General features: G+C 32.9%; 1 protein-coding gene across 2 annotated transcripts in view; it reads right to left on the minus strand.

The window, feature by feature from the left end:
• The window catches only part of LOC118201402 (transient-receptor-potential-like protein), a 45,978-nt gene extending 32,441 nt beyond the window's left edge, over window positions 1-13,537 (minus strand). Inside the window, exons 1-3 of one of the 2 annotated variants that reach the window (XM_085809841.1) lie at window positions 13,395-13,537; window positions 4,796-4,954; window positions 1,306-1,549 (exon numbers count right to left, since the gene is read on the minus strand). In XM_085809841.1, the coding sequence (XP_085665967.1) occupies window positions 1,306-1,549; window positions 4,796-4,938 (387 nt within the window). In that variant the 5' untranslated portion in view covers window positions 4,939-4,954; window positions 13,395-13,537. Of the gene's footprint in view, window positions 1-1,305; window positions 1,550-4,795; window positions 4,958-13,394 lie in introns of both variants that reach the window. The other variant, XM_085809840.1, reaches the window with a different exon arrangement.
• Window positions 13,538-13,898: the final 361 nt, after the last annotated feature.

Raw genomic sequence — 13,898 nt, forward strand, 5'->3', positions numbered from 1 at the left:
GTGCAGAAGTGACTCAAAACTGCTGAGGCACGTCTAAAGGACGTGACTGACTGACTGATTAATTTATTGCCGGACTACCACACAGTGTGCAGTTTTTCCCATGGTATCCCAGAGGGAGCGGAAGAGGTGGAAAAAAGGGGGAGACCGAGACATCGTGCGATCATGGACAACAAGTGGAGCGTCCTAAGTTAATTGAAGAAAAAGCGCAATGTCTTAAAGTAACAGTACAATACAAATGCAGATAAAGGACGTGCAGAAGGACAGTTTTTAATATATTTTTGATCAGTGAAATGAGATTTCAACAGCTCAAAGCGAATGGGATTCTTCTCGAGATGGCCACAAAGACATTTTGTTAAGGGTTGCAGCATCGTCTCTTTTTTTAAAAAAATCTGCTGACTTTGTAGAGTTATATTATATTATAGTTATATTATACATAAACCTTTATAGAGTAATTAGGTATTTATCGTCGAAGAACAAGAAAAATCAGCAAAGCACTTACCGGAATTCGAACTCTGGAACCTCTTGACTGCTAGTCGATATGTTTCCTATTACACTACGAAGGCACATGAAGCGGAAAGAGAAGAAAATTTCTTATGTACTCCCCAGTAGCCTTATCCAGGTGGTGATGAACATCGTCTATCATATTTTAATTCAGGCGTTACTTGTTGAATTATTAGGTATTTATAGGAACAGGAAACAAGAAAAATCAGCAGGGCCCTTTCTGGACCTCCCTATTGCTAGCAGGACGTGTTTCCGATAACACTACGAAGGCACGCAGTAAGGAAGAAGAAAATCTATTGCAAGTATTTACGGAACGCTCTTCTTAATTTTCAGAACTATCCCCCCCCCTTATTTGCGAGATGAAGTTCATCTGTCTTTGGATTTCCTCACATAAAACAGTGTGTTAACCTTTCTCGAAAGTAATAAAGGCTTCAAATTTTTCAAGGTATGCTAGTCATACTTAATTTGGACAAACAAAAAGCAAATTTTGGTTCCTTGTAAGGTGTTTTTCTTCCTACTTACAGCGTGCGTTCGTGGTGTAATTGGAAACCCTTCCACCTAGCATCGGGTGGTACGGAGTTCGAGTACCGGCGAGGGTACTGCACTTTCTTGCTCCGATAAATATCTGACGACTCCTAGGATACTTCCTATGAAGCTATGGATTTTCTAAGCTTATTTTATTTGAAAAATAATTTTAAATTTTTGTAGCGCTTTCGAAATTGAGTTAATGAGTTATTATTGAGTTATCATTATTGAGTGAAAGTTTTGATATTATATATGCTTCATTTGAAAGCGAATACTTACGTGAGGTTCAGATTCTTTATGAACAATTTCTTCGTGTTCTAAAAGCAGATCCACGGCTTCCACATACTCTGCATTGATGGCATGTAATAATGCGTCACGACTTTCAACCCCGTATTCTAGCAGTAATTCAAGCATTTCTAAATTTTCGTTGTCTATTGCCATCAAAGTAGCTGAACGCCCTACAGGATCTTTGCAATTGACATCCAACTGAAGGGACGGATTTTTGTTAACCATTTGCAGAAACCTGAAAAATAAGTAAAATTTCTTTTATTACAGACGCAAAAACCATAAAGTCTTAATTCACAGCAATGCCTCTCATCCGCTGCTAACGTGTTTCAAGTTCTATCGTTGTTATGTTACACCGCGCTAGGACTCTGCAACAAACTACAGTACAAATTTAATTCATTTGAGGAAGAAAATTTATGCAATATATTATATATATATATATATATATTATATATATAAATTATACCTAGCATTTTCGCGCATTAAGCTGTTGAAAAATTATCAGTAAAGACATAAAGTAAGAAATTTAGAACCAATTTTTCACAGACCAAATATTGGAATTCATAAGTAATAAATTTCATAAAATCCTGTAAATGTAAAAAGGTATTTAATAAATGCTAAAACTAAAATACTTCAAATAATAATACCCTAATTAAAAAATTCAAGTAAATCTGGATAGAGATCTCTTTGTTTAAGGGTAAAATTTTGATTAGAATTTACTTTGTTTTTTCTTTGCTTTGGGGAGGGGCCAGAATTTTCGGGTGAACTATTATAATTAAAATGCATTGAAATGGTTCATCGGCTAATTCTGGAGACAGAAAAGCAAGGATTTTTTATGGAAGAGAGATTTCAATTGATTTCAATGTTCATTCTCCTGACGAAGTGGCACTGAGGTTGACTGAATTCCTCTTCTTTTATATTCTTTAAATTTCATTGATTTCTTTTTTAATTAGGGTATTACTCGTTTGAAGTATTTTAGTTTCAACATTTATTAAATTCTTTTTTACATCTATAGGATTTTATGAAATTTATTCAAGTAGTTTAGTGTACCAAAAAATTTTTTGAAAAGACAGAAAAAAACTTTACCATACATATTTTCTACAAAAATTGTATGTTCAAATAGTTTTCTTTATGAAGTTTATGATAAATATGTTTTATATTTAACAAGTGTATCATTTACATTATAAAAGTTCTTATTTATTACTTGTGTATTATTGCATAAATCATTTTCGTAAGCTGAGTAAATCACAGAGTACTATACATTAATGTAATAGCTTTTCTGCACGTTTATCAATTATCTTGTCTGTCAGTTTATAATATAACTAATTATTTTTAAGTTTGCTAACTTAAGCGAAAAAACTTAGATAGGCGCAGATTTTATATAAAATTTTAAAACATTAGTATGTAAAACTTCTTGGATTTTATATAAAAATCTCCCCAAATCTAGGCTTTCTTCCTTTTCTTAATGCTATACGTCGACATGTTCCTTTTTTTATATAGATTTATTCATTTATTATCAGTATGCATCTCAGTGAAAGGAGAGAAAAATCTCTCTCTCGCACTCACACAAAAAGTTTTAAGTAACTGAATTAAAATCATCTGACGTCAAATACCCAGACTAAAGCAAATTTTCATTTCACCAGTTGGTCAAGGGAAATTATTTTCCTTTTTATTCTTTCTTCATGTTACGTACCTTTCAACTGGTTTTCTAAGAACGTGCTTTTTTATTTTTTAACAATTAATCCAGATGTGATAAAAATCATCATGAAAACATTGGCTTCCGGAATCCTTGATTTTTTTTAAAACTTTTCACGGGTTTTTTATTTTATTTTATTTTATTTATTTTTAAGAACATTAAATTTATTGGGAAAGGGGCCCAAGAGTTCTAGTTACGCCACTGAACATAGATTGCGGCAACTGTTTCCTATGAACAGCCTCTAAAATACCACATAACGGATCTCTGCTTGACTTAAATTCGTCTTTAATGAAAGTCGGCTTAATCGAAACAGGGACGAAAAATAAAATCAATTCAAAGAATCCCCAAATCAGTCATTTTGAAGCTTTAAATCAGCTATTGTCTCTTTATCTGGAGACGAACGCATGTATGACAACGTAACCCGTATACGCATATAAAATTAGTTGACTATGAATATATGTGTCCAGGAGATGAATTATGAATTATGGCAGTGGAACTTTATATTTTACTATAAGTGAATAAGTTACCAAAAATTTCATTTACATATTCTGGTGGAGTAGACGAAACAGAAGGAGTACAAGACAGATATCAATGCAAGCCAAAGTGTATTAATTGATATAAAACTTACAAACATTTTACTTTCATTTAAATCAAATAAACGAAGGATTTTAATTTTTGTAGTATATCGCAAACGAATTATTTCAGTTCTGGGAGGAAATTCGTCAGCGGACCTCTGACATTGGCAATATTCTAAGATTCTCATATCGAAAACTTACGGTTATTTATGGAATGTTATGAGGTATTTTTATTTCACATTTTTTATACATTACAGATTTTTTACAAATATTCGTGCGTTCGAATTACAACATTACTTATTTTCTTCGCGCGTTCCTCCAGTTTTATTTACTGAACATCGGTTTGATAGTTTAAACATAATAATTGAAATAAAAATTAAAATTTCGTTTGTTTAGTCTGAATGAAAATATTCACATGTTACGTTTTTTTATGTTGAAATCTGTTCTGTACTTCTACTGTTTCGTCTACTCCACCAGAATGTGGAAAAGAAATGAGTTTTAAACTGGGTAACAAACTAAGTTAACAGAATGAGAAATGGTATCGCCAGCAGGCTATAAAGTGACTGCTCTGCGTTATATCCGGTGCGAATGGCATTTTTCTTCGAGTTAGTGCGTTTCTTTTTGCTGTTGAATGTTAAATAACAGTTCATGAAATTTACCGAGTCTGGTGCTACGACAAAAATGAATTTGTGAAATGCAGATAATTCGAATTCTGTTATCCCTCTAGAAGCAGAACTAAAAACGTGTTTGGTTTCGTGCTTCGAGTTGAAGTCTAAAATAAATTTTAGCTACTTTTATTCTACTGTTTGTATTCACTTCACATTCTGAAAGTGTAGTGGAAGCAGGAAATAAAATCCATCTTTCAAACTTGAAGGTTAAACTGAAGTAGTAAAGTCAACTTGAATCTAACCTTGTAAGTTTAAAAGGTAAATTTAGAAATTTATTTAAAAACTAGATGCAGAATAGCATTATTGTAGAAAGTTGAAATGTACATAAAAGAAGCAATATTGACCTTAGGTTATTTGAAAGGACTTTGCTACAATTAGCTCGGTCCAACGGGACTTTACTGCAGCCGGGTATGAATTCATATGTGTTTCGTCACAAAACTATCTGGTGAATGGCTTCTCACAAGTGATGCCATTTTCTTCCTGAATCTAACAACTTATTATTTACGCATTTAATTTAACATTGCAAGTTTTGAAAAGTAAAATACCTTCTCACTCTGGCCACATCACCGCGTTCAACTGAAAGAAGATACTGCTTCTCAAGTGGTTCAAGCTTCCGTAGGGATGGATGTTGACTGTACATAACATTCGAAGTGAACTCCTTCTCATCCTTTTCTTCGTTTTTAGCCATGTTTACTGAGATATGTCTGCTGGAAATAAGAAAAAACAGATCTATACTTAAATGTGTTTACATTTTTTATTTTTAGCATATTTTTAGCTTTATTTAATAGCCGTTAATCTTGGGCCATTACAAGGGTCGGAAATGGTGGCCATCTCATTATGGAAAGCACCTGATAGGTGGCTACCGTTGCCTGCTATGAAGTTACAACCATGCCTTCTCCGGGATTCGAACCCGGAGTCACTAACCACTCACTGGTTGGACGGCTTAAAATATATAATACTAATTTATTTAGTCCTGATAATTTTAAATTCCCTATCCCCCTTTCCCCCCCAAAAAATTAATTACCCTGTTGCTCTTAATACCTGAGGAATGTTAAATATTAAAACCAAATTTCGGTTCTCATTTTCAATGGAAAATTTATTAAGAGTGTCTCTAACATTTATTTTCTTTGTCTATGGTTATTTTCTTCGTGCGAAAGTTTGACATTTATTTGAAGGCCTTGTATTAATTGTCATTCAGCTGGGCTTATCACGCGTACGATTCGAGAAATGAGAAAACTAATATAACCCGAAAAAAATATATATACCTGAAACTTATTCAAATCTTTTACTTAGAGATTTTATAATACGAGGTGCGCTCATAAAGTAACCGGACAAATTAAAAGACCAAACGATAAATTAAAAAAGGGACAAAACAATTTATTTCTAGAACGAGTAACATCTCTTGTTAAAGCCAGTTTAAACCGGTTATTTTGTCATCTGTATAACAAAACGCCGGTATCGTATTTATTTATCGTAAGAAACATTCATACGAATTCTTCATTATTTAGTTTCTTTAAATATAATACATGGCGATAATAGTTGGTGGCAACAGTTTGAAATCTGAATTGACGCAAAATGCCGTTTTGAAATTAATAGCCCTTCTAAGCTAACGGCTAAAAAAAAGCATGGATATGGAAGCAAAAAGCTAACGTGATGCCGACTGCATATTTTTTTGATTACAAAGGACTTATTCACTACGAATTTGTCCCTGAAAATGAATCAGTATTTGTCCAAGGAACAGTATTTGTCCAGTACTTGTCTTCGATGAAAAACGGGAAATGGCGAGTTAAAAAGGAAATTTTTGATTCTGGGCAGCGGTTACACGATAATGCTAGACGCCACACTGCATTGTCTGTACAACAATATCTTGCTAAGCATTCAATTGTAGTAATGAATCACGCACCATATTCCGCCAACTGATTTGTTTCTATTTTCCTAAGCTTAAGATGGCCATGAAAGGAGAGAGATTTGAAAACATGTCGGATATTAAATCAACTGGTACGCGTATTTTGCGAACGGTTAGTGCGAACGCCTATAAATAGTGTTTTAATGACCTGAAGAAAAGTTGGAATAATTTTATATATTCCTCTGGCAGCTATTTTGAAGGAGATAAATTTATTTACATTTAGTAATCTTTTCTTGTTTAAAAAAGTTGACCTATTACTTTATGGACGCAGCGTACATTCTTGGAGATTATACCCCAAAATGAGTTGTGTTTTGCATCAGAAAAGAAAAATTATTATATGCCGAACTCTCAAGCCTTATTAATATTATTACTATTGTTGATGTGTCATTGTTGTTGTGACTGATCTTTCTTGTCTGACAAGAACATCAGAACAAGTCCGCAAATTTTAATCTTGGAAAGGAGCCCTGTTATTGGCATGGACTTTGAGCTTCCTATAGGTGACATATGAGTATGCCCAGTTTCGAACAATTTTCAAGGAGAGTCCTTCGAGGAACGGTCGAAGAGTCTCTCCCACGCCTCTTCCCCTACTAACAAACCATTTGAAAGGACTTTCGGCTCGCCATGTATTTTAAGTACCCCATGCCGTAAAGGTACTACGTGTTCTCAAACATTCTAGGATCCGAACCGGGGCAGCCAGCAACTTTATTCACTATACACATCATGGGGTAATTTTTATTATTATTTTAAGGAAATTTTAAGTTTCAGAATTTAATTTAAAATTTAATAATAAGTATATATTTATATAATCATAAATCATATGAAAACGATATCCAAATATATACTTATTAATATATATTAATCAGAATTTAATTTCAAATTTAGTAATAAGTATATATTTATATATATATATAAAAATCATAAATCATATGAAAACGATATCTATAAAGGCATAAACTGCACCATTTTTCTCTATTATGCATACGGGAAAACAAAATCTACTAAGCACAAACAGACTCAATAGAGATCAAATTTTGCTCAAAATTTTGCAGTTTATAATAACAATTCAAGGAATCATTACATAATTTGAAGCATAAACTTTACTTATTTACTTTAAGATTATAAATTCCTTGTGATTTCTTATAAAGAATATGCTTAAGTACTGAAATTCATGTTTCCACAACTGTCAACATATTTCAAAAACCAAACTCAAAATTTTGTCGAAATAAAAAAGGAGCTCGAAAGAAATTCTGATGTATTTAAAATTGTGCGCATTTAGTCAGAAAGCACAACAGCTCCATTTGTATCCACTATTTTTTACAAAAAAGTAGTTTTTCTAATGTATTGTTTTCTAGTTGAAAATAATGCTGTTTATTTAAAATATATTACTTAAAAAACAACGTGTAAAAGATTTTAGGCTTAAATGTTTTCTTGCATTCGTCGTTTGTTCTTTTTTCCTGTTCTAAAAGGATAGCTCGAAGCTGTACTGTCTATTCTTCGTTACAGCCATGTATAAGTCAGCGCTGCTCACTAAATAGAGCATATGTGATTCAATATTCAACTACATTCTATAACTGCATATGTAATATTTAGACATACAACAGATTCACCAGAAATTTATTGTTTTTACCTGAATTCATTTGCTGAAGAATAATATCTATAGTTTATCCTGCTGTTTATTATGAAATGAAAAACTTATTTCAAAACACGCTTTGGAGCTCCTGATGCTTTCATCATCATAACGCACTTTCATGAAATGTAAATATTTCCCCATAACGGAATCACAAGCCATTAATTTCTAAACCAAGTAAAGAAAACAAAAGGGAGCTTTCTCTTCTTTCGTAAAAAGATAGAAAAAACTAATCTTTGAAACTTCGAAAAATTTTGAATTTTTTTATAGGAAAAATAAAATTTTAAAATACATGTGTGGGTCAAGATAGGTTCGATTGCTTTGCTTTTAGAGCGGCTTATTTAGATCATCTGGAGCAGGAAATATGAAAAATCCATTGGGCCTTCGCCGGTATTCAAACCAGGGATCTATTTGCGCCAGGGAACATGCTAGCTATTTTCATCACGAGAGAACTCGCAGAAAAATGAGATAATTCCTTGCATCTTCCCTCCAATTAAGGGCTGCTGGACAGAGGAGGATAACAGAGTATTTTAATTAAGACACAATAACACGCCGAATAAATACTAATTCAGAAGTCAAACAACAAAAATCAGCGTTATATTTACAAAATTTTCACAGGACTAGTTTCGATGGTTTTACCGAACCACCATCTTCAGCTGCAAAACCGCAAAAAATTTTTCAGCTGCAAAACCGCAAAAATGCGGTTTTGCAGCTGAAGATGGTGGTTCGGTAAAACCATCGAAACTAGTCCTGTGAAAATTTTGTAAATATAACGCTGATTTTTGTTGTTTGACTTCTGAATTAGAGTATTTTAATTCTAAAAAGGTGCTTCGCATCTTTTGCGAATATTACGTATTTATTCACTTTCAGCTAATCAATAAGTGAATTTTGAAATATTTTTAAGAATGTTTATTCCAAAATGTCGAAAAATAAAAAGGATTTTCAGTCGCCTAAATTCCTAATCTCAGTAAAGTTGTTATCTTCCTTTAGAAGGATGGTTTCTCTGAGAGTTTTGGCATCATCATTTTGCAAACCCTCTGCTAATTTCGTTCTCTTTAACTGCTTGTTCCTTTGCATATCTGTATGCAATTTCTTAGCTTTTCCCATTTTCTTACTTTACCTGAAATACACACTGCATTATATTGTAGACATCAACTGAGAAGTGATGGAACGAAAAAGAGAATTTAAACTGGATTACAGGAAAAAATGGGGTCCTGAAGTCCCAGATGCACAAGCTGGGATAGTAACTGTGAAGAATTTGCGCACTAAATACGAGTAAATTAACTCTTTTATAACAGTGAGGTAAATAGGCAGTATTTTTTATTATGGCAAAATGTTCTCAAATTTACGGCCTATCTTACTATCCGGCTTCCGTACTATTTGGCCTAATTTTCTTTTATCGTAACTAAAATTGCATGGCCAAGGCGTTGGAAGCGGGCAACTGCTACGATTCTCTTACGTCTCATGTGGAAAATACAAGTTGTGACAGCAAAAGAACAGCGTTCTGCTGTTTGTTCATTGTTTAGTCAGTGTGTAGCAGATCTCAATACAGCACGCTTGCCGCTGTTCCTGATTACAACATAATTGTGCAGTATTCATGAATTGTTCTTGGGGTGTGCTTAGTGTTTTTTTAAGTGCACTACAGCATAATATTGATTATTACTGAAGATTTCGAAATGGGTGTTAAACGAAAAAACGTTGAAGTGACTAAGAAGAAATTACACGCTATACAGCAATTAGACTCTGGTGTAACAGCAAAAAATATAGCTTTGTAGTTAGGAGCTGGGAAAAGTGCAGTTGGGGACTGGGAAAAAAATCGAGCAGAAATTGAAACGTGGTGTGCCGCACAAGCTAGTGGAAGTGAAATAAAAGTAGGAAAAACCATGCTAAAAGGTAAGCATAAAGAAGTTGAGGAAGCTTTTATTTTTGTGACATGAATACTTAAGAAGAAAAGCTACACCTGTAATTGCGCCAATATTGCAGTAAAAGGCTTTGGAATTTAAGCGACAAAAACAGAAGGACGAGATTCAGAGTTTACTGCTAGTGATTTATGGTTAAATCGCCGGAAAAAAAAACGATTCGGTATTTGCCAGAATACCGTAAGTGGGGGAGCATTATCTGCTGATAAAGAGGCTGTACCTGTTTTCAAAGACCATCTTTTTCAAGCTTATAGAAAAAGAGGAAATTTCTGGGAAGCAGTTATACAACTGCGATGGGACAGATTTAAATTATAAAATGCTCCCTGCAAAAGCACTTGCATCGAAAACAGGAGCCGGTTCACCGGGATAAAAGAAAGGCAAGGAACGAGTCACTATTTTGTCTTGCAGCAATGCAACCGGCAATCACAAGCTTAGGTTGACGATAATCGGAAAATCTAAGAAACCTAGAGCTTTTAAAAAACTAAATTAGGAATCAATACCTCTATATTATAGACATAAAAAAAGCATGGATGAATTCAGAAATATTTAAAACCTGGTTCCAAAATAAATTCACACCAACTGTACAAAACCAAAAATTTGCCAAGAAAAGCTATGTTAATTCTTGACAACGCACCTTCATATCCGGCCACTGATGAACTCACGGATGGGAATATCAAAGCTTTATTTTTACCAACCAATGTGGCAGCTGTTTGTCAGCCCATGGACCAGGGAATCCTTGAACAGCTAAAGAAAAAATATCGCCGGTGTCTTCTCAGTTCATTGACATCAGCGATTAATAATAATGAAGACTACGTAACTACTCTGAAAAAGACTGACATGTTAGATGTCATAAGGTGGTCGACGGAAGCCTGGGAAGAGATTCCAAAAATATCTCTTATCTTGGTCTTGGAAAATTCTTCTGGACCATTAAGGTGAACATTTCAACCTTAAACCAATATGCGAAACCGAAGTGGAAGATGAAAACGCTAAACTTGTTTCATTGCTGGAAAAAGTGCGGGCTGGGAGGATATCACTGCAGAGAGACATTCCAGAATGGATGGCAAACGGCAAAGTTTCTAAAATAACTGACATTGATATTATAGAAATAGTGACACAAGGAGAAGTAATAGAAGAAGGGGAGCGGGAACCCTTAGTTGACTGGAAAAATCTCATCTCACATTCGGAAGGGCTCAAGACGATTGAGACAAGTATCATCAGTAGTATGTAGTATAGTAGTCAGCAGGAGGAAGCGACAGCAGCTGGTATCATCTGTTTACGTAAGTGGAGGAACATTGAAAAGAGCTCAAATGTAGAAGCATTTGTAGAAACATTAGGTTAATTGGAAAAGCTAGAGAGATGAAAAATTAGCAACGCCTTCGCCGGGAATCGAACCACGGACATCTGAAATACCGGCTCAGTGTGCTGACCACTACACCACGAAGGCACGCTAGGAAGGCGGGAGAAATACCTTACACATTCATGTATTAAAGACTTTTTCAAAAACTAAAAATTGTAAGTTTTAACTCTTATCTTAGGGTTACCTTTTCATATCCTGTGTCATTATTTATCAGTAAAAAATTAAATGAGTTTGAATCAATTTTCTTAAGAACTAGTCCTACGAATTACGTTAACGTTTTGACCATGTTTCCTACATTTAAGTTAGGCTTTACAGAATTTATGTTAAAATGTGAACAGTTTATATTCTTTAATTTACTTTTTCTCTAATAAATTCAAATTCTTGAAACGTGTAGCGCCGTACATAAACATATTTAACTACCGGTACAGAGCCTTCTATTTTAATTCGACATATTACCGGTTAACTGGCTCTATGAGTCACCAGGCCGGGGTAGCGTTCACATTCTGTGTGGCTTGAGATTAATGGATGGCTTTGTACCAAATAAAATGTGAGAAAATACGTGTTATAACGATGGGTTCTGGCATATAAACTTTGCCTTCTGTTATTGGTGGGACAAAGAAATGAGTTCGTAGAAGTCCGGCCTATCCGGCTTTTTTGTTATCTGGCCTGCGCTTTCGCCGCATTAGGCCGGATACTACTGTATACCATAATTGACTAAATAAACAGTTTTGAAGTTTGCTTTCATCTAAAATATAACTCTTTGCTTAAAGTCTTAGAAAATGAAGTTGCGTAAACAGCAAAGTAACGTAAATATGATCTCGCAGAAATGGAAATACGTCATGTTACGTGCTTAGAAATGAAGAGATTAATTGGAAAAATCAAGAAAAGTTTAGTGTAAGTTAATTTTTCGCGACAGAAAAGAAAGGGGAAAAGCAGAAAAATTTGTTGTATTTAAAAATTGATAAAACTAGCTATAGAAAATCCTCGTATATAAATCTTGTTCGCATTAAACATTACTTTTATTCTCTTATTCTGTTTATCTTAAATATTATTGATGATTGATTATCTTAAAAATTATTGAAAAATTCTTTTAAAAGTTTAAGATAAAATTTCAGAGTTTAAAAATGGAGCATTATCGATGTTTAATATTTAAGTGTCTTAAACTCATTGGATAACTATGATTGAAATATACAAGCCCGAAAAATCTGTCGTAACAGCAAACTTCTATCACAGCGTGTATTAAATAACTAGTCGTAATATTTATGTGATGAAATTATTCATTTACCTTGTGAAGTTTTAAGAAAATTATTTAAGAATCCAAATGCTAATTTTTAACATTTTTCATTTCGTAGTGAACAAACCCTTCTAAATTACACTACAGAGAAAAATTTATATTTAATATTTTTTTTTCTTTTCATGAAGAAAGAATGAGGCTTAGTTAATGTGTAGTGCTGTCCTAATCTAGAATTCTAACTCAAATTACAGTCAGTGTTATGAAAAATTATTTTGTTCAAATTTTCTCAGTAACTGTTAATTCAAAATATCAAAGAAATTAATGCATCATTAGGAATTTTCACTTTCTCCCATTTCTTCAACTAATTTTTACTTCCATAACAACTTGCTCATCTGAACCAAAGTTTCAAAGTCTAAAGTCTTCCTCACGCGGGAATAAAAAAATATTTGATACTGTGAAAAGATTAAAAAACTTATAGTATTTATTAAATGCATACTTAATAGACATAGCCCATATATTAAACAAATATTTAATAACGATTTAAAAAACTGACACATTTATTTAATGATTTGAATAAATTCTAGGCTAGTACCAACTTCAAAGTGATTTTAATTCTCATTTTCATATTATTCTTTCAATACTTCAATTAACCGTCTTTTACATTACGTATTCTTCCCTATTGCTACTCTATTCAAGATTTTGAATGTGAGCTAGTTTTTTATTAGGCTTGTAAGAAAAATGCATTTTTCGAAAAAACTTTTTTTAAAATCTTCTTCTCTTGATTGATCGAGTAACTAAATCTTATACTGATATTTCACAAAATAACTAAGAAACCAGAGTATATATTTTTATCCAGTACCACAGGAAATTCAAATAGATTTTCCATTTAAAAACTCTTGCATTAATCTGTTGAACATACAAGAATATAAAATGCACTTTAAAGCTTACAAATAATAGTGAAAATTAATCAATGAATTAAGTAAAAATGTAATAAATATAGGATATCGAATTATATTTAAGTAAAAATATTGATAATAAACTGTTTTCGAATTATTGTTTTATCTAAAACAGTTTAAACAGGAAAATACATCCATAACTTACCTTTATCTAAGAAGATGAATTCTTACACGAATTTTTAAAAAAATCTGTGAAATGGCATTCTTTTGGAGTTGTTCTGTTAACCTTTGATGGAGATAGTGTTCTGTTAAGATATGTGTTCGGTGAATCATTTACTTATGCAAAGGCAAAGTTTAATCCGATATAATACGAATATGAAAGGCTTCTACACTTGTACGTCTTCGCATTTTCATCTACTGACGTCGCAGAACAAACTTTAATACACATACATATTAAGGGTTGATGTAAAATTTCAGGATGTTGTATTACACTTATTGATTACGAACACTTTATTGAAAAATGTTGCATTTAAATTTTTAGTGTTTTGAAATGGCAAGGAAAACGGAAGTAAAAATATGAATGCCAAATCACTAATTTCAAATTAACTAATTATTCCATGCATTTAAATAACTGTCAAGTGCTATTTGAAAGCGGATGTATATTCATATATTTGCCCAGCCTATTTGTTTAAAAAATTCATCAGTTGTT

The sequence above is a fragment of the Stegodyphus dumicola genome, chromosome X2, assembly GCF_044657685.1.
Source record: "Stegodyphus dumicola isolate Sdum_Otavi_A_Nest chromosome X2, ASM4465768v1".
Lineage (NCBI taxonomy): Eukaryota > Metazoa > Arthropoda > Arachnida > Araneae > Eresidae > Stegodyphus > Stegodyphus dumicola.